Source organism: Salmo trutta, unplaced genomic scaffold, assembly GCF_901001165.1.
Source record: "Salmo trutta unplaced genomic scaffold, fSalTru1.1, whole genome shotgun sequence".
In the NCBI taxonomy this organism is placed as follows: domain Eukaryota; kingdom Metazoa; phylum Chordata; class Actinopteri; order Salmoniformes; family Salmonidae; genus Salmo; species Salmo trutta.
The window spans coordinates 36,145-59,034 of NW_021822942.1; the positions used below are offsets into that span (position 1 = coordinate 36,145).

The following is a 22,890-nucleotide window of genomic DNA, read 5'->3' on the forward strand; positions in this document are numbered from 1 at the left end:
TACCAGTATATTACCCTAACTATATAAACTAACTATACTATAGAACCCTCTGATCACACCATTATATAACCCTAACTATATAACTAACTATAGTGTAGAACCCTCTGATCACACCAGTATATAACCCTAACTATATAACTAACTATACTATAGAACCCTCTGATCCCACCAGTATATAACCCTAACTATATAACTATAATATACTATAGAACCCTCTGATCCCCCAGTATAACCCTAACTATATAACTAACTAATATAGAATATAGAACCCTCTGATCACACCAGTATATAACCCTAACTATATAACTATACTATAGAACCCTCTGATCACACCAGTATATAACCCTAACTATATAACTAACTATACTATAGAACCCTCTGATCACACCAGTATATAACCCTAACTATATAACTAACTATACTATAGAACCCTCTAATCACACCAGTATATAACCCTAACTATATAACTAACTATACTATAGAACCCTCTGATCACAGCAGTATATAACCCTAACTATATAACTAACTATACAATAGAACCCTCTGATCACACTAGTATATAACGCTAACTATATAACTATACTATAGAACCCTCTGATCATACCAGTATATTACCCTAACTATATAACTAAATCTACTATAGAACCCTCTGATCACACCAGTATATAACCCTAACTATATAACTAACTATACTATAGAACACTCTGATCACACCAGTATGTAACGCTAACTATATAACTATACTATAGAACCCTCTGATCATACCAGTATATAACCCTAAATATATAACTAACTATACTATAGAACCCTCTGATCACACCAGTATATAACCCTAACTATATAACTAACTATACCATTGAACCATCTGATCACACCAGTATATAACCCTAACTATATAACTAACTATACTATAGAACCCTCTGATCACACCAGTATATAACGCTAACTATATAACTATACTATAGAACCCTCTGATCATACCAGTATATTACCCTAACTATATAACTAAATCTACTATAGAACCCTCTGATCACACCAGTATATAACCCTAACTATATAACTAACTATACTATAGAACCCTCTGATCACACCAGTATGTAACGCTAACTATATAACTATACTATAGAACCCTCTGATCATACCAGTATATAACCCTAAATATATAACTAACTATACTAAAGAACCCTCTGATCACACCAGTATATAACCCTAACTATATAACTACCTATACCATTGAACCATCTAATCACACCAGTATATAACCCTAACTATATAACTAACTATACTATAGAACCCTCTGATCACACCAGTATATAACCCTAACTATATAACTAACTATACTATAGAACCCTCTGATCACACCAGTATATAACCCTAACTATATAACTATACTATAGAACCCTCTGATCACACCAGTATATAACCCTAACTATATAACTATACTATAGAACCCTCTGATCACACCAGTATATAACCCTAACTATATAACTATACTATACTATAGAACCCTCTGATCACACCAGTATATAACCCTAACTATATAACTAACTATATCTAGAACCCTCTGATCACACCAGTATATAACCCTAACTATATAACTAACTATACTATAGAACCCTCTGATCACACCAGTATATAACCCTAACTATATAACTAACTATACTATAGAACCCTCTGATCACACCAGTATATAACCCTAACTATATAACTATACTATAGAACCCTCTGAACACACCAGTATATAACCCTAACTACATAACTATACTATAGAAGCCTCTGATCACACCAGTATATAACCCTAACTATATAACTAACTATACTATAGAACACTCTGATCACACCAGTATATAACCCTAACTATATAACTAACTATACTATAGAACCCTCTGATCACACCAGTATATAACCCTAACTATATGACTAACTATACTATAGAACCCTCTGATCACACCAGTATATAACCCTAACTATATTACTATACTATAGAACCCTCTGATCACACCAGTATATAACCCTAACTATATAACTATACTATAGAACCCTCTGATCACACCAGTATATAACCCTAACTATATAACTATACTATAGAACCCTCTGATCACACCAGTATATAACCCTAACTATATAACTAACTATATCTAGAACCCTCTGATCACACCAGTATATAACCCTAACTATATAACTAACTATACTATAGAACCCTCTGATCACACCAGTATATAACCCTAACTATATAACTAACTATACTATAGAACCCTCTGATCACACCAGTATATAACCCTAACTATATAACTATACTATAGAACCCTCTGAACACACCAGTATATAACCCTAACTACATAACTATACTATAGAAGCCTCTGATCACACCAGTATATAACCCTAACTATATAACTAACTATACTATAGAACACTCTGATCACACCAGTATATAACCCTAACTATATAACTAACTATACTATAGAACCCTCTGATCACACCAGTATATAACCCTAACTATATGACTAACTATACTATAAGAACCCTCTGATCACACCAGTATATAACCCTAACTATATAACTATACTATAGAACCCTCTGATCACACCAGTATATAACCCTAACTATATAACTATACTATACTATAGAACCCTCTGATCACACCAGTATATAACCCTAACTATATAACTATACTATAGAACCCTCTGATCAAACCAGTATATAACCCTAACTATATAACTAACTATACTATAGAACCCTCTGATCCCACCAGTATATAACCCTAACTATATAACTATACTATACTATAGAACCCTCTGATCACACCAGTATATAACACTAACTATATAACTAACTATACTATAGAACCCTCTGATCACACCAGTATATAACCCTAACTATATAACTAACTATACTATAGAACTCTCTGATCACACCAGTATATAACCCTAACTATATAAATATAATATAGAACCCTCTGATCACACCAGTATATAACCCTAACTATATAACTAACAACACTATAGAACACTCTGATCACACCAGTATATAACCCTAACTATATAACTAACTATACTATAGAACCCTCTGATCACACCAGTATATAACCCTAACCATATAACGATACTATAGAACCCTCTGATCACACCAGTATATAACCCTAACTATATAACTAACTATACTGTAGAACCCTCTGATCACACCAGTATATAACCCTAACTATATAACTAACTATAGTGTAGAACCCTCTGATCACACCAGTATATAACCCTAACTATATAACTAACTATACTATAGAGCCCTCTGATCACAGCAGTATATAACCCTAACTATATAACTAACTATACTATAGAACCCTCTGATCCCACCAGTATATAACCCTAACTATATAACTATACTATACTATAGAACCCTCTGATCACACCAGTATATAACCCTAACTATGTAACTAACTATACTATAGAACCCTCTGATCACACCAGTATATAACCCTAACTATATAACTATACTATAGAACCCTCTGATCACAACTGTATAAAACCCTAAATATATTACAAACTATACTATAGAACCCTCTGATCACACCAGTATATAACCATAACTATATAACTAACTATACTATAGGACCCTCTGATCACACCAGTATATAACCCTTACTATATAACTAACTATACTATAGAACCCTCGGATCACACCAGTATATAACCCTAACTATATAACTAACTATACTATAGAACCCTCTGATCACACCAGTATATAACCCTAACTATATAACTAACTATACTATAGAACCCTCTGATCCCACCAGTATATAACCCTAACTATATAACTATACTATACTATAGAACCCTCTGATCACACCAGTATATAACCCTAACTATATAACTAACTATACTATAGAACCCTCTGATCACACCAGTATATAACCCTAACTATATAACTAACTATACTATAGAACCCTCTAATCACACCAGTATATAACCCTAACTATATAACTAACTATACTATAGAACCCTCTGATCACAGCAGTATATAACCCTAACTATATAACTAACTATACAATAGAACCCTCTGATCACACCAGTATATAACGCTAACTATATAACTATACTATAGAACCCTCTGATCACACCAGTATATAACCCTAACTATATAACTATACTATAGAACCCTCTGATCACACCAGTATATAACCCTAACTATATAACTATACTATACTATAGAACCCTCTGATCACACCAGTATATAACCCTAACTATATAACTATACTATAGAACCCTCTGATCAAACCAGTATATAACCCTAACTATATAACTAACTATACTATAGAACCCTCTGATCCCACCAGTATATAACCCTAACTATATAACTATACTATACTATAGAACCCTCTGATCACACCAGTATATAACCCTAACTATATAACTAACTATACTATAGAACCCTCTGATCACACCAGTATATAACCCTAACTATATAACTAACTATACTATAGAACTCTCTGATCACACCAGTATATAACCCTAACTATATAAATATAATATAGAACCCTCTGATCACACCAGTATATAACCCTAACTATATAACTAACAACACTATAGAACACTCTGATCACACCAGTATATAACCCTAACTATATAACTAACTATACTATAGAACCCTCTGATCACACCAGTATATAACCCTAACCATATAACGATACTATAGAACCCTCTGATCACACCAGTATATAACCCTAACTATATAACTAACTATACTGTAGAACCCTCTGATCACACCAGTATATAACCCTAACTATATAACTAACTATAGTGTAGAACCCTCTGATCACACCAGTATATAACCCTAACTATATAACTAACTATACTATAGAGCCCTCTGATCACAGCAGTATATAACCCTAACTATATAACTAACTATACTATAGAACCCTCTGATCCCACCAGTATATAACCCTAACTATATAACTATACTATACTATAGAACCCTCTGATCACACCAGTATATAACCCTAACTATGTAACTAACTATACTATAGAACCCTCTGATCACACCAATATATAACCCTAACTATATAACTATACTATAGAACCCTCTGATCACAACTGTATAAAACCCTAAATATATTACAAACTATACTATAGAACCCTCTGATCACACCAGTATATAACCATAACTATATAACTAACTATACTATAGAACCCTCTGATCACACCAGTATATAACCCTAACTATATAACTAACTATACTATAGAACCCTCGGATCACACCAGTATATAACCCTAACTATATAACTAACTATACTATAGAACCCTCTGATCACACCAGTATATAACCCTAACTATATAACTAACTATACTATAGAACCCTCTGATCCCACCAGTATATAACCCTAACTATATAACTATACTATACTATAGAACCCTCTGATCACACCAGTATATAACCCTAACTATATAACTAACTATACTATAGAACCCTCTGATCACACCAGTAAATAACCCTAACTATATAACTAACTATACTATAGAACCCTCTAATCACACCAGTATATAACCCTAACTATATAACTAACTATACTATAGAACCCTCTGATCACACCAGTATATAACGCTAACTATATAACTATACTATAGAACCCTCTGATCATACCAGTATATTACCCTAACTATATAACTAAATCTACTATAGAACCCTCTGATCACACCAGTATATAACCCTAACTATATAACTAACTATACTATAGAACCCTCTGATCACACCAGTATATAACGCTAACTATATAACTATACTATAGAACCCTCTGATCATACCAGTATATAACCCTAACTATATAACTAACTATACTATAGAACCCTCTGATCACACCAGTATATAACCCTAACTATATAACTAACTATACTATAGAACCCTCTGATCACACCAGTATATAACCCTAACTATATAACTATACTATACTATAGAAACCTCTGATCACACCAGTATATAACCCTAACTATATAACTATACTATAGAACCCTCTGATCACACCAGTATATAACCCTAACTATATAACTAACTATACTATAGAACCCTCTGATCACACCAGTATATAACCCTAACTATATAACTATCTATACTATAGAACCCTCTGATCACACCAGTATATAACCCTAACTATATAACTAACTATACTACAGAACCCTCTGATCACACCAGTATATAAACCTAACTATATTACTAACTATACTATAGAACCCTCTGATCACACCAGTATATAACGCTTACTATATAACTATATTATAGAACCCTCTGATCACACCAGTATATAACCCTAACTAAATAACTATACTATACTATAGAACCCTCTGATCACACCAGTATATAACCCTAACTATATAACTAACTATACTATAGAACCCTCTGATCACACCAGTATATAACCCTAACTATATAACTAACTATACTATAGAACCCTCTGATCACACCAGTATATAACCCTAACTATATAAATAACTATACTATAGAACCCTCTGATCACACCAGTATATAACCCTAACTATATAACTAACTATACTGTAGAACCAACTGATCACACCAGTATATAACCCTAACTATATAACTAACTATAGTGTAGAACCCTCTAATCACACCAGTATATAACCCTAACTATATAACTAACTATACTATAGAACCCTCTGATCACAGCAGTATATAACCCTAACTATATAACTAACTATAGTATAGAACCCTCTGATCCCACCAGTATATAATCCTAACTATATAACTAACTATAGTATAGAACCCTCTGATCACACCAGTATATAACCCTAACTATATAACTAACTATACTATAGAACCCTCTGATCACACCAGTATATAACACTAACTATATAACTATACTATAGAACCCTCTGATCATACCAGTATATTACCCTAACTATATAACTATACTAAAGAACCCTCTGATCACACCAGTATATAACCCTAACTATATAACTATACTATACTATAGAAACCTCTGATCACACCAGTATATAACCCTAACTATACTATAGAAGTCTCTGATCACACCAGTATATAACCCTAACTATATAACTAACTATAGTGTAGAACCCTCTGATCACACCAGTATATAACCCTAACTATATAACTAACTATACTATAGAGCCCTCTGATCACAGCAGTATATAACCCTAACTATATAACTAACTATACTATAGAACCCTCTGATCCCACCAGTATATAACCCTAACTATATAACTATACTATACTATAGAACCCTCTGATCACACCAGTATATAACCCTAACTATATAACTAACTATAGTATAGAACCCTCTGATCACACCAGTATATAACCCTAACTATATAACTAACTATACTATAGAACACTCTGATCACACCAGTATATAACCCTAACTATATAACTAACTATACTACAGAACCCTCTGATCACACCAGTATATAACCCTAACTATATTACTAACTATACTATAGAACCCTATGATCACACCAGTATATAACGCTTACTATATAACTATACTATTGAACCCTCTGATTACGCCAGTATATAACCCTAACTAAATAAATATACTATACTATAGAACCCTCTGATCACACCAGTATATAACCCTAACTATATAACTAACTATACTATATAACCCTCAGATCACACCAGTATATAACCCTAACTATATAACGATACTATAGAACACTCTGATCACACAAGTATATAACCCTAACTATATAACTATACTATACTTTAGTACCCTCTGATCACACCAGTATATAACCCTAACTATATAACTATACTATACTATAGAACCCTCTGATCACACCAGTATATATCCCTAACTATATAACTAACTATATTATAGAACCCTCTGATCACACCAGTATAAAACCCTAACTATATAAATATACTATAGAACCCTCTGATCACACCAGTATATAACCCTAACTATATAACTAACTATACTATAGAACCCTCTGATCACACCAGTATATAACCCTAACTATATAACTACCTATACTATAGAACCCTCTGATCACACCAGTATATAACCCTAACTATATAACTAACTATACTACAGAACCCTCTGATCACACCAGTATATAACCCTAACTATATTACTAACTATACTATAGAACCCTCTGATCACACCAGTATATTACTATATAACTATACTATAGAACCCTCTGATCACGCCAGTATATAACCCTAACTAAATAAATATACTATACTACAGAACCCTCTGATCACACCAGTATATAACCCTAACTATATAACTAACTATACTATAGAACCCTCTGATCACACCAGTATATAACCCTAACTATATAACTAACTATACTATAGAACCCTCTGATCACACCAGTATATAACCCTAACTATATAACTAACTATACTGTAGAACCCTCTGATCACACCAGTATATAACCCTAACTATATAACTAACTATAGTGTAGAACCCTCTAATCACACCAGTATATAACCCTAACTATATAACTAACTATACTATAGAACCCTCTGATCACAGCAGTATATAACCCTAACTATATAACTAACTATAGTATAGAACCCTCTGATCCCACCAGTATATAATCCTAACTATATAACTATACTATACTATAGAACCCTCTGATCACACCAGTATATAACCCTAACTATATAACTAACTATACTATAGAACCCTCTGATCACACCAGTATATAACCCTAACTATATAACTATACTATAGAACCCTCTGATCATACCAGTATATTACCCTAACTATATAACTATACTAAAGAACCCTCTGATCACACCAGTATATAACCCTAACTATATAACTATACTATACTATAGAAACCTCTGATCACACCAGTATATAACCCTAACTATACTATAGAACCCTCTGATCACACCAGTATATAACCCTAACTATATAACTAACTATAGTATAGAACCCTCTGATCACACCAGTATATAACCCTAACTATATAACTAACTATACTATAGAACCCTCTGATCACACCAGTATATAACCCTAACTATATAACTAACTATACTACAGAACCCTCTGATCACACCAGTATATAACCCTTACTATATTACTAACTATACTATAGAACCCTATGATCACACCAGTATATAACGCTTACTATATAACTATACTATAGAACCCTCTGATCACGCCAGTATATAACCCTAACTAAATAAATATACTATACTATAGAACCCTCTGATCACACCAGTATATAACCCTAACTATATAACTATACTATAGAACCCTCTGATCACACCAGTATATAACCCTAACTATATAACTAACTATACTATAGAACCCTCTGATCACACCAGTATATAACCCTAACTATATAACTATACTATAGAACCCTCTGATCACACCAGTATATAACCCTAACTATATAACTATACTGTAGTACCCTCTGATCACACCAGTATATAACCCTAACTATATAACTAACTATACTATAGAACCCTCTGATCACACCAGTATATAACCCTAACTAGATACCTAACTATACTATAGAACCAAGAGTCATGGATTCGTTTTGGACTAAAGTGTATTTTTACCTGCTCGTTGGTTCTGGTCCAGAAGATAGCCAATGAGAAGACAGCGGTAACGGGTGGAGCCAGGTAACTGGTCACCGATTGGATGTAAACGTAGAGCTGTCCGCTATTGGCCGACTGCAGGATTGGAATCCACACCACGCTTATCACCACCAGAATCACTGTTACTATCCTACACACACACACACACACACACACACACACACACACACACACACACACACACACACACACACACACACACACACACACGCACACACAGTGGAGATTTAGGAACCAAATACAATGACATCATCTCTTTAAGAATAGAACCAATGTCTAACCAGTCGACCAATAGACTGACCTGCCGACCAATAGACTGACCTGCCAACCAATAGACTGACCTGCCGACCAATAGACTGATCTGCCGACCAATAGACTGACCTGCCGACCAATAGACTGACCTGCCGACCAATAGCAGCCGTCCCAGCGTGAGTGACTGACCTGCCGACCAATATCAGCTCCCGTTCCGAGGCGTGGGCGCGGTACTTCTTCCAGATGTCCATGGTGAAGAGCGTGGAGGACGAGTTGAAGATGGAGGTCAACGATGACATCAGAGCCGCCATCATCACGGCTATCATCAGCCCCCGCAGACCTACACACACACGCACGCACACACACACACACACACACACACACACACACACACACACACACACACACACACACACACAGTAAAACAGCCAACCCCATGGTATTGTCTATTCCAGTTCAAGCCAACCCCATGGTATTGTCTATTCCAGTTCAAGCCAACCCCATGGTATTGTCTATTCCAGTTCAAGCCAACCCAACGGTATTGTCTATTCCAGTTCAAGTCAATCCCACGGTATTGTCTATTCCAGTTCAAGCCAACCCCATGGTATTGTCTATTCCAGTTCAAGCCAACCCCACGGTATTGTCTATTCCAGTTCAAGCCAACCCCACGGTATTGTCTATTCCAGTTCAAGCCAACCCCATGGTATTGTCTATTCCAGTTCAAGCCAACCCCATGGTATTGTCTATTCCAGTTCAAGCCAACCCCATGGTATTGTCTATTCCAGTTCAAGCCAACCTCATGGTATTCACCACCTCCCTAAATGTCTAGTCCTAAATGTCTAGTCCCTAAATGTTTCTGTGTCCATCACCACCTCTGATTCACTTGATTCACTTCTTACTGCAGTATAAAACCATAGGAGCTGATTCCCTTGATTCACTTTTAACTGCAGTGTAAAACCATAGGAGCTGATTCACTTGATTCACTTCTAGCTGCAGTATAAAACCATAGGAGCTGATTCACTTCTAACTGCAGTATAAAACCATAGGAGCTGATTCACTTGATTCACTTCTAACTGCAGTATAAAACCATAGGAACTGATTCACTTGATTTACTTCCAACTGCAGTATAAAACCATATGAGCTGATTCACTTGATTCACTTCTAACTGCAGTATAAACCATAGGAGCTGATTCACTTGATTCACTTCTAACTGCAGAATAAAACCATAGGAACTGATTCACTTGATTCACTTCCAACTGCAGTATAAAACCATAGGAGCTGATTCACTTGATTCACTTCTAACTGTAGTATAAAACCATAAGAGCTGATTCACTTCTAACTGCAGTATAAAACCATAGGAGCTGATTCACTTGATTCACTTCTAACTGTAGTATAAAACCATAATAGCTGATTCACTTCTAACTGCAGTATAAAACCATAGGAGCTGATTCACTTCTAACTGTAGTATAAAACCATAGGAGCTGATTCACTTCTTACTGCAGTATAAAACCATAGGAGCTGACTCACTTGATTCACTTCTAACTGCAGTATAAAACCATAGGAGCTGATTCACTTGATTCACTTCTAACTGCAGTATAAAACCATAGGAACTATGTAACTATAATGTACATTACTATAATATACATTCTACACCACCCAGAGACATGAAGGATACATTCTACACCACCCAGAGATATGAAGGATACATTCTACACCACCCAGAGACATGAAGGAGACATTCTCCACCACCCAGAGACATGAAGGATACATTCTACACCACCCAGAGATATTCTACACCACCCAGAGACATTCTACACCACCCAGAGACATGAAGGATACATTCTACACCACCCAGAGACATTCTACACCACCCAGATACATTCTACACCACCCAGAGACATGATGGATACATTCCACACCACCCAGAGATATGACAGATACATTCTACACCACCCAGAGACATGAAGGATACATTCTACACCACCCAGAGACATTCTACACCACCCAGAGACATTCTACACCACCCAGAGATATGACGGATACATTCTACACCACCCAGAGACATTCTACACCACCCAGAGATATGAAGGATACATTCTACACCACCCAGAGATATGAAGGATACATTCTACACCACCCAGAGACATTCTACACCACCCAGAGATATGAAGGATAAATTCTACACACTCCAGAGATATGAAGGATACATTCTACACCACCCAGAGACATTCTACACCACCCAGAGACATGACGGATACATTCTACACCACCCAGAGATATGAAGGATACATTCTACACCACCCAGAGATATGAAGGATACGTTCTACACCACCCAGAGACATGACGGATACATTCTTAAACCACCCAGAGACATTGTACACCACCCAGAGACATGACGGATACATTCTACACCACCCAGAGACATTCTACACCACCCAGAGACATGACGGATACATTCTACACCACCCAGAGACATTCTACACCACCCAGAGACATGACGGATACATTCTAAACCACCCAGAGATATGAAGGATACATTCTACACCACCCAGAGACATTCTACACCACCCAGAGACATTCTACACCACCCAGAGATATGACGGATACATTCTACACCACCAAGAGACATTCTACACCACCCAGAGATATGAAGGATACATTCTACACCACCCAGAGATATGAAGGATACATTCTACACCCCCAGAGACATTCTATACCACCCATAGACATGACGGATACATTTTACACCACCCAGCGATATGAAGGATACATTCTACACCACCTAGAAACATGACGGATACATTCTTAAACCACCCAGAGACATTCTACACCACCCAGAGACATGACAGATACATTCTACACCACCCAGAGATATGACGGATACATTCTACACCAACCAGAGACATTCTACACCACCCAGAGACATTCTGCACCACCCAGAGACATTCTACACCACCCAGAGACATGAAGGATAAATTCCACACCACCCAGAGATTTGACAGATACATTCTACACCACCCAGAGACATGAAGGATACATTCTACACCACCCAGAGACAATCTACACAGCCCAGAGACATTCTACACCACCCAGAGATATGACGGATACATTCTACACCACCCAGAGACATTCTACACCACCTGGAGATATGAAGGATGCATTCTACACCACCCAGAGATATGAAGGATACATTCTACACCACCCAGAGATATGAAGGATACATTCTACACCACCCAGAGATATGAAGGATACATTCTACACCACCCAGAGACATTCTACACCACCCAGAGACATGACGGATACATTCTACACCACCCAGAGATATGAAGGATACATTCTACACCACCCAGAGATATGAAGGATACATTCTACACCACCCAGAGACATGATGGATACATTCTTACACCACCCAGAGACATTCTACACCACCCAGAGACATGACGGATACATTCTACACCACCCAGAGACATTCTACACCACCCAGAGACATGAAGGATACATTCTACACCACCCAGAGACATTCTACACCACCCAGAGACATGACGGATACATTCTACACCACCCAGAGATATGAAGGATACATTCTACACCACCCAGAGATATGAAGGATACATTCTACACCACCCAGAGACATGACGGATACATTCTTACACCACCTAGAGACATTCTACACCACCCAGAGACATGACGGATACATTCTACACCACCCAGAGACATTCTACACCACCCAGAGACATGACGGATACATTCTACACCACCCAGAGACATGAAGGATACATTCTACACCACCCAGAGATATGAAGGATACATTCTGCACCACCCAGAGACATTCTACAACACCCAGATACATTCTACACCACCCAGAGACATTCTACACCACCCAGAGATATGAAGGATACATTCTACACCACCCAGAGACATTCTACACCACCCAGAGATATGAAGGATACATTCTACACCACCCAGAGATATGAAGGATACATTCTACACCACCCAGAGACATTCTACACCACCCAGAGACATGACGGATACATTCTAAACCACCCAGAGATATGAAGGATACATTCTACACCAGCCAGAGATATGAAGTATACATTCTACACCACCCAGAGTCATGATGGATATATTCTTACACCACCCAGAGACATTCTACACCACCCAGAGACATGACGGATACATTCTACACCACCCAGAGACATTCTACACCACCCAGAGACATGACGGATACATTCTACACCACCCAGAGATATGAAGGATACATTCTACACCACCCAGAGACATTCTACACCACCCAGAGATATGAAGGATACATTCTACACCACCCAGAGACATTCTACACCACCCAGAGATATGAAGGATACATTCTACACCACCCAGAGATATGAAGGATACATTCTACACCACCCAGAGACATGAAGGATACATTCTACACCACCCAGAGATATGAAGGATACATTCTACACCACCCAGAGACATGACGGATACATTCTACACCACCCAGAGACATTCTACACCACCCAGAGACATGACGGATACATTCTACACCACCCAGAGACATGACGGATACATTCTACACCACCAAGAGACATTCTACACCACCCAGAGACATGACGGATACATTCTACACCACCCAGAGACATTCTACACCACCCAGAGATATGACGGATACATTCAACACCACCCAGAGACATTCTACACCACCCAGAGACATTCAACACCACCCAGAGACATGACGGATATATTCTACACCACCTAGAGATATTAAGGATACATTCTACACCACCCAGAGATATGAAGGATACATTCTACACCACACAGAGACATGACGGATAAATTCTACACCTCCCAGAGATATGAAGGATACATTCTACACCACCCAGAGACATGACAGATACATTCTACACCAACCAGAGACATTCTACACCACCCAGAGACATTCTACACCACCCAGAGACATGAAGGATACATTCTACACCACCTATAGACATCCTACACCACCCAGAGACATGACGGATACATTCTACACCACCCAGAGATATGAAGGATACATTCCACACCACCCAGAGACATTCTACACCACCCAGAGATATGAAGGATACATTCTACACCACCCAGAGACATTCTACACCACCCAGAGACATTCTACACCACCCAGAGATATGAAGGATACATTCTACACCACCCAGAGATATGAAGGATACATTCTACATCACCCAGAGACATTCTACACCAACCAGAGACATTCTACACCACCCAGAGACATTCTGCACCACCCAGAGACATTCTACACCACCCAGACACATGAAGGATAAATTCCACACCACCCAGAGATTTGACAGATACATTCTACACCACCCAGAGACATGAAGGATACATTCTACACCACCCAGAGATATGAAGGATACATACTACACCACCCAGAGATATGAAGGATACATTCTACACCACCCAGAGACATGACGGATACAATATTAAACCACCTAGAGACATTGTACACCACCCAGAGACATGACGGATACATTCTACACCACCCAGAGACATTCTACACCACCAATAGACATGACGGATACATTCTACACCACCCAGAGACATGACGGATACATTCTACACCACCCAGAGATATTCTACACCACCCAGAGACATGACGGATACATTCTACACCATCCAGAGATATGAAGGATACATTCTACACCACCCAGAGACATTCTACATCACCCAGAGATATGAAGGATACATTCTACACCACCCAGAGACATGAAGGATACATTCTACACCACTCAGAGACATTCTACACCACCCAGAGATATGAAGGATACATTCTACACCACCCAGAGACATTCTACACCACCCAGAGACATGACGGATACATTCTTCACCACCCAGAGATATAAAGGACACATTCTACACAACCCAGAGACATTCTACACCACCCAGAGACATTCTACACCACCCAGAGACATTCTACACCACCCAGAGATATGACGGATACATTCTACACCACCCAGAGATATGACGGATACATTCTACACCACCCAGAGACATTCTACACCACCCGGAGACATTCTACACCACCCAGAGACATTCTACACCACCCAGAGACATTCTACACCACCAATAGACATGAAGGATACATTCTACACCACCCAGAGACATCAAGGAGACATTCTCAACCACCCAGAGTCATTCTACACCACCCAGAGACATTCTACACCACCCAGAGACATTCTACACCATCCAGAGATATGAAGGATACATTCTACACCACCCAGAGATATGACGAATACATTCTACACCACCCAGAGACATGAAGGATACATTCTACACCACCCAGAGACAATCTACACAGCCCAGAGACATTCTACACCACCCAGAGATATGACGGATACATTCTACACCACCCAGAGACATTCTACACCACCCGGAGATATGAAGGATACATTCTACACCACCCAGAGATATGAAGGATACATTCTACACCACCCAGAGATATGAAGGATACATTCTACACCACCCAGAGATATGAAGGATACATTCTACACCACCCAGAGACATTCTACACCACCCAGAGACATGACGGATACATTCTACACCACCCAGAGATATGAAGGATACATTCTACACCACCCAGAGATATAAAGGATACATTCTACACCACCCAGAGACATGATGGATACATTCTTACACCACCTAGAGACATTCTACACCACCCAGAGACATGACGGATACATTCTACACCACCCAGAGACATTCTACACCACCCAGAGACATGACGGATACATTCTACACCACCCAGAGACATTCTACACCACCCAGAGACATGACGGATACATTCTACACCACCCAGAGATATGAAGGATACATTCTACACCACCCAGAGATATGAAGGATACATTCTACACCACCCAGAGACATGACGGATACATTCTTACACCACCTACAGACATTCTACACCACCCAGAGACATGACGGATACATTCTACACCACCCAGAGACATTCTACACCACCCAGAGACATGAGGGATACATTCTACACCACCCAGAGATATGAAGGATACATTCTGCACCACCCAGAGACATTCTACACCACCCAGATACATTCTACACCACCCAGAGACATTCTCCAACACCCAGAGATATGAAGGATACATTCTACACCACCCAGAGACATTCTACACCACCCAGAGATATGAAGGATACATTCTACACCACCCAGAGATATGAAGGATACATTCTACACCACCCAGAGACATTCTACACCACCCAGAGACATGACGGATACATTCTAAACCACCCAGAGATATGAAGGATACATTCTACACCAGCCAGAGATATGAAGGATACATTCTACACCACCCAGAGTCATGATGGATATATTCTTACACCACCCAGAGACATTCTACACCACCCAGAGACATGACGGATACATTCTACACCACCCAGAGACATTCTACACCACCCAGAGACATGACGGATACATTCTACACCACCCAGAGATATGAAGGATACATTCTACACCACCCAGAGACATTCTACACCACCCAGAGATATGAAGGATACATTCTACACCACCCAGAGACATTCTACACCACCCAGAGATATGAAGGATACATTCTACACCACCCAGAGATATGAAGGATACATTCTACACCACCCAGAGACATGAAGGATACATTCTACACCACCCAGAGATATGAAGGATACATTCTACACCACCCAGAGACATGACGGATACATTCTACACCACCCAGAGACATGACGGATACATTCTACACCACCCAGAGACATGACGGATACATTCTACACCACCAAGAGACATTCTACACCACCCAGAGACATGACAGATACATTCTACACCACCCAGAGACATTCTACACCACCCAGAGATATGACGGATACATTCAACACCACCCAGAGACATTCTACACCACCCAGAGACATTCAACACCACCCAGAGACATGACGGATACATTCTACACCACCCAGAGATATGAAGGATACATTCTACACCACCCAGAGATATGAAGGATACATTCTACACCACACAGAGACATGACGGATAAATTCTACACCTCCCAGAGATATGAAGGATACATTCTACACCACCCAGAGACATGACGGATACATTCTTACACCACCTAGAGACATTCTACACCACCCAGAGACATGACGGATACATTCTACACCACCCAGAGACATTCTACACCACCCAGAGACATGAAGGATACATTCTACACCACCCAGAGATATGAAGGATACATTCTGCACCACCCAGAGACATTCTACAACACCCAGATACATTCTACACCACCCAGAGACATTCTACACCACCCAGAGATATGAAGGATACATTCTACACCACCCAGAGACATTCTACACCACCCAGAGATATGAAGGATACATTCTACACCACCCAGAGATATGAAGGATACATTCTACACCACCCAGAGACATTCTACACCACCCAGAGACATGACGGATACATTCTACACCACCCAGAGATATGAAGGATACATTCTACACCACCCAGAGATATGAAGGATACATTCTACACCACCCAGAGACATGATGGATACATTCTTACACCACCCAGAGACATTCTACACCACCCAGAGACATGACGGATACATTCTACACCACCCAGAGACATTCTACACCACCCAGAGACATGACGGATACATTCTACACCACCCAGAGATATGAAGGATACATTCTACACAACCCAGAGACATTCTACACCACCCAGAGATATGAAGGATACATTCTACTCCACCCAGAGACATTCTACACCACCCAGAGATATGAAGGATACATTCTACACCACCCAGAGATATGAAGGATACATTCTACACCACCCAGAGACATGAAGGATACATTCTACACCACCCAGAGATATGAAGGATACATTCTACACCACCCAGAGACATGACGGATACATTCTACACCACCCAGAGACATTCTACACCACCCAGAGACATGACGGATACATTCTACACCACCCAGAGACATGACGGATACATTCTACACCACCCAGAGACATTCTACACCACCCAGAGACATGACGGATACATTCTACACCACCCAGAGACATTCTACACCACCCAGAGATATGACGGATACATTCAACACCACCCAGAGACATTCTACACCACCCAGAGACATTCAACACCACCCAGAGACATGACGGATACATTCTACACCACCCAGAGATATGAAGGATACATTCTACACCACCCAGAGATATGAAGGATACATTCTACACCACACAGAGACATGACGGATACAGTCTACACCTCCCAGAGATATGAAGGATACATTCTACACCACCCAGAGACATGACAGATACATTCTACACCACCCAGAGACATTCTACACCACCCAGAGACATTCTACACCACCCAGAGACATGAAGGATACATTCTACACCACCTATAGACATCCTACACCACCCAGAGACATGACGGATACATTCTACACCACCCAGAGACATTCCACACCACCCAGAGACATTCTACACCACCCAGAGATATGAAGGATACATTCTACACCACCCAGAGACATTCTACACCACCCAGAGACATTCTACACCACCCAGAGATATGAAGGATACATTCTACACCACCCAGAGATATGACGAATACATTCTACACCAACCAGAGACATTCTACACCACCCAGAGACATTCTGCACCACCCAGAGACATTCTACACCACCCAGACACATGAAGGATAAATTCCACACCACCCAGAGATTTGACAGATACATTCTACACCACCCAGAGACATGAAGGATACATTCTACACCACCCAGAGATATGAAGGATACATACTACACCACCCAGAGATATGAAGGATACATTCTACACCACCCAGAGACATGACGGATACAATCTTAAACCACCTAGAGACATTGTACACCACCCAGAGACATGACGGATACATTCTACACCACCCAGAGACATTCTACACCACCAATAGACATGACGGATACATTCTACACCACCCAGAGACATGACGGATACATTCTACACCACCCAGAGATATTCTACACCACCCAGAGACATTCTACACCACCCAGAGATATGAAGGATACATTCTACACCACCCAGAGACATTCTACACCACCCAGAGATATGAAGGATACATTCTACACCACCCAGAGACATGAAGGATACATTCTACACCACCCAGAGACATTCTACACCACCCAGAGATATGAAGGATACATTCTACACCACCCAGAGACATTCTACACCACTCAGAGACATGACGGATACATTCTTCACCACCCAGAGATATAAAGGACACATTCTACACAACCCAGAGACATTCTACACCACCCAGAGACATTCTACACCACCCAGAGACATTCTACACCACCCAGAGATATGACGGATACATTCTACACCACCCAGAGATATGACGGATACATTCTACACCACCCAGAGACATTCTACACCACCCGGAGACATTCTACACCACCATAGAGACATTCTACACCACCCAGAGACATTCTACACCACCAATAGACATGAAGGATACATTCTACACCACCCAGAGACATCAAGGAGACATTCTCAACCACCCAGAGTCATTCTACACCACCCAGAGACATTCTACACCACCCAGAGACATTCTACACCACCCAGAGATATGAAGGATACATTCTACACCACCCAGAGATATGACGAATACATTCTACACCACCCAGAGACAATCTACACAGCCCAGAGACATTCTACACCACCCAGAGATATGACGGATACATTCTACACCACCCAGAGACATTCTACACCACCCAGAGATATGAAGGATACATTCTACACCACCCAGAGATATGAAGGATACATTCTACACCACCCAGAGATATGAAGGATACATTCTACACCACCCAGAGATATGAAGGATACATTCTACACCACCCAGAGACATTCTACACCACCCAGAGACATGACGGATACATTCTACACCACCCAGAGATATGAAGGATACATTGTACACCACCCAGAGATATAAAGGATACATTCTACACCACCCAGAGACATGATGGATACATTCTTACACCACCTAGAGACATTCTACACCACCCAGAGACATGACGGATACATTCTACACCACCCAGAGACATTCTACACCACCCAGAGACATGACGGATACATTCTACACCACCCAGAGACATTCTACACCACCCAGAGACATGACGGATACATTCTACACCACCCAGAGATATGAAGGATACATTCTACACCACCCAGAGATATGAAGGATACATTCTACACCACCCAGAGACATGACGGATACATTCTTACACCACCCAGAGACATTCTACACCACCCAGAGACATGACGGATACATTCTACACCACCCAGAGACATTCTACACCACCCAGAGACATGAAGGATACATTCTACACCACCCAGAGATATGAAGGATACATTCTACACCACCCAGAGACATTCTACACCACCCAGAGACATTCTACACCACCCAGAGACATTCTCCACCACCCAGAGATATGAAGGATACATTCTACACCACCCAGAGACATTCTACACCACCCAGAGATATGAAGGATACATTCTACACCACCCAGAGATATGAAGGATACATTCTACACCCACCCAGAGACATTCTACACCACCCAGAGACATGACGGATACATTCTAAACCACCCAGAGATATGAAGGATACATTCTACACCACCCAGAGATATGAAGGATACATTCTACACCACCCAGAGACATGACCGATAAATTCTTACACCACCCAGAGACATTCTACACCACCCAGAGACATGACGGATACATTCTACACCACCCAGAGACATTCTACACCACCCAGAGACATGACGGATACATTCTACACCACCCAGAGATATGAAGGATACATTCTACACCACCCAGAGACATTCTACACCACCCAGAGATATGAAGGATACATTCTACACCACCCAGAGACATTCTACACCACCCAGAGATATGAAGGATACATTCTACACCACCCAGAGATATGAAGGATACATTCTACACCACCCAGAGACATGAAGGATACATTCTACACCACCCAGAGATATGAAGGATACATTCTACACCACCCAGAGACATGACGGATACATTCTACACCACCCAGAGACATTCTACACCACCCAGAGACATGACGGATACATTCTACACCACCCAGAGACATGACGGATACATTCTACACCACCCAGAGACATTCTACACCACCCAGAGACATGACGGATACATTCTACACCACCCCAGAGACATTCTACACCACCAGAGATATGACGGATACATTCAACACCACCAAGAGACATTCTACACCACCCAGAGACATTCTACACCACCCAGAGACATGACGGATACATTCTACACCACCCAGAGATATGAAGGATACATTCTACACCACCCAGAGATATGAAGGATATATTCTACGCCACACAGAGACATGACGGATAAATTCTACACCTCCCAGAGATATGAAGGATACATTCTACACCACCCAGAGACATGACAGATACATTCTACACCAACCAGAGACATTCTACACCACCCAGATACATTCTACACCACCCAGAGACATGAAGGATACATTCTACACCACCCAGAGACATTCTACACCACCCAGAGACATGACGGATACATTCTACACCACCCAGAGATATGAAGGATACATTCCACACCACCCAGAGACATTCTACACCACCCAGAGATATGAAGGATACATTCTACACAACCCAGAGACATCTACACTTCCCAGAGACATGACGGATACATTCTACACCACCCAGAGATATGAAGGATACATTCTACACCACCCAGAGATATGAAGGATACATTCTACACCCACCCAGAGACATGACGGATACAATCTTAAACCACCTAGAGACATTGTACACCACCCAGAGACATGACGGATACATTCTACACCACCCAGAGACATTCTACACCACCAAAGAGACATGACGGATACATTCTACACCACCCAGAGACATGACGGGATACATTCTACACCACCCAGAGATATTCTACACCACCCATAGACATGACGGATACATTCT

The 22,890-nt window shown here is 40.1% G+C and overlaps 1 protein-coding gene across 1 annotated transcript in view; it reads right to left on the reverse strand.

The window, feature by feature from the left end:
• LOC115187504 (sodium/glucose cotransporter 5-like) overlaps window positions 1-22,890 on the reverse strand; it is a 46,341-nt gene that overhangs the window by 14,923 nt on the left and 8,528 nt on the right. Inside the window, exons 3-4 of the mRNA XM_029746507.1 lie at window positions 10,021-10,171; window positions 9,541-9,709 (exon numbers count right to left, since the gene is read on the reverse strand). Of these exons, the coding sequence (XP_029602367.1) occupies window positions 9,541-9,709; window positions 10,021-10,171 (320 nt within the window). The remainder of the gene's footprint in view (window positions 1-9,540; window positions 9,710-10,020; window positions 10,172-22,890) is intronic.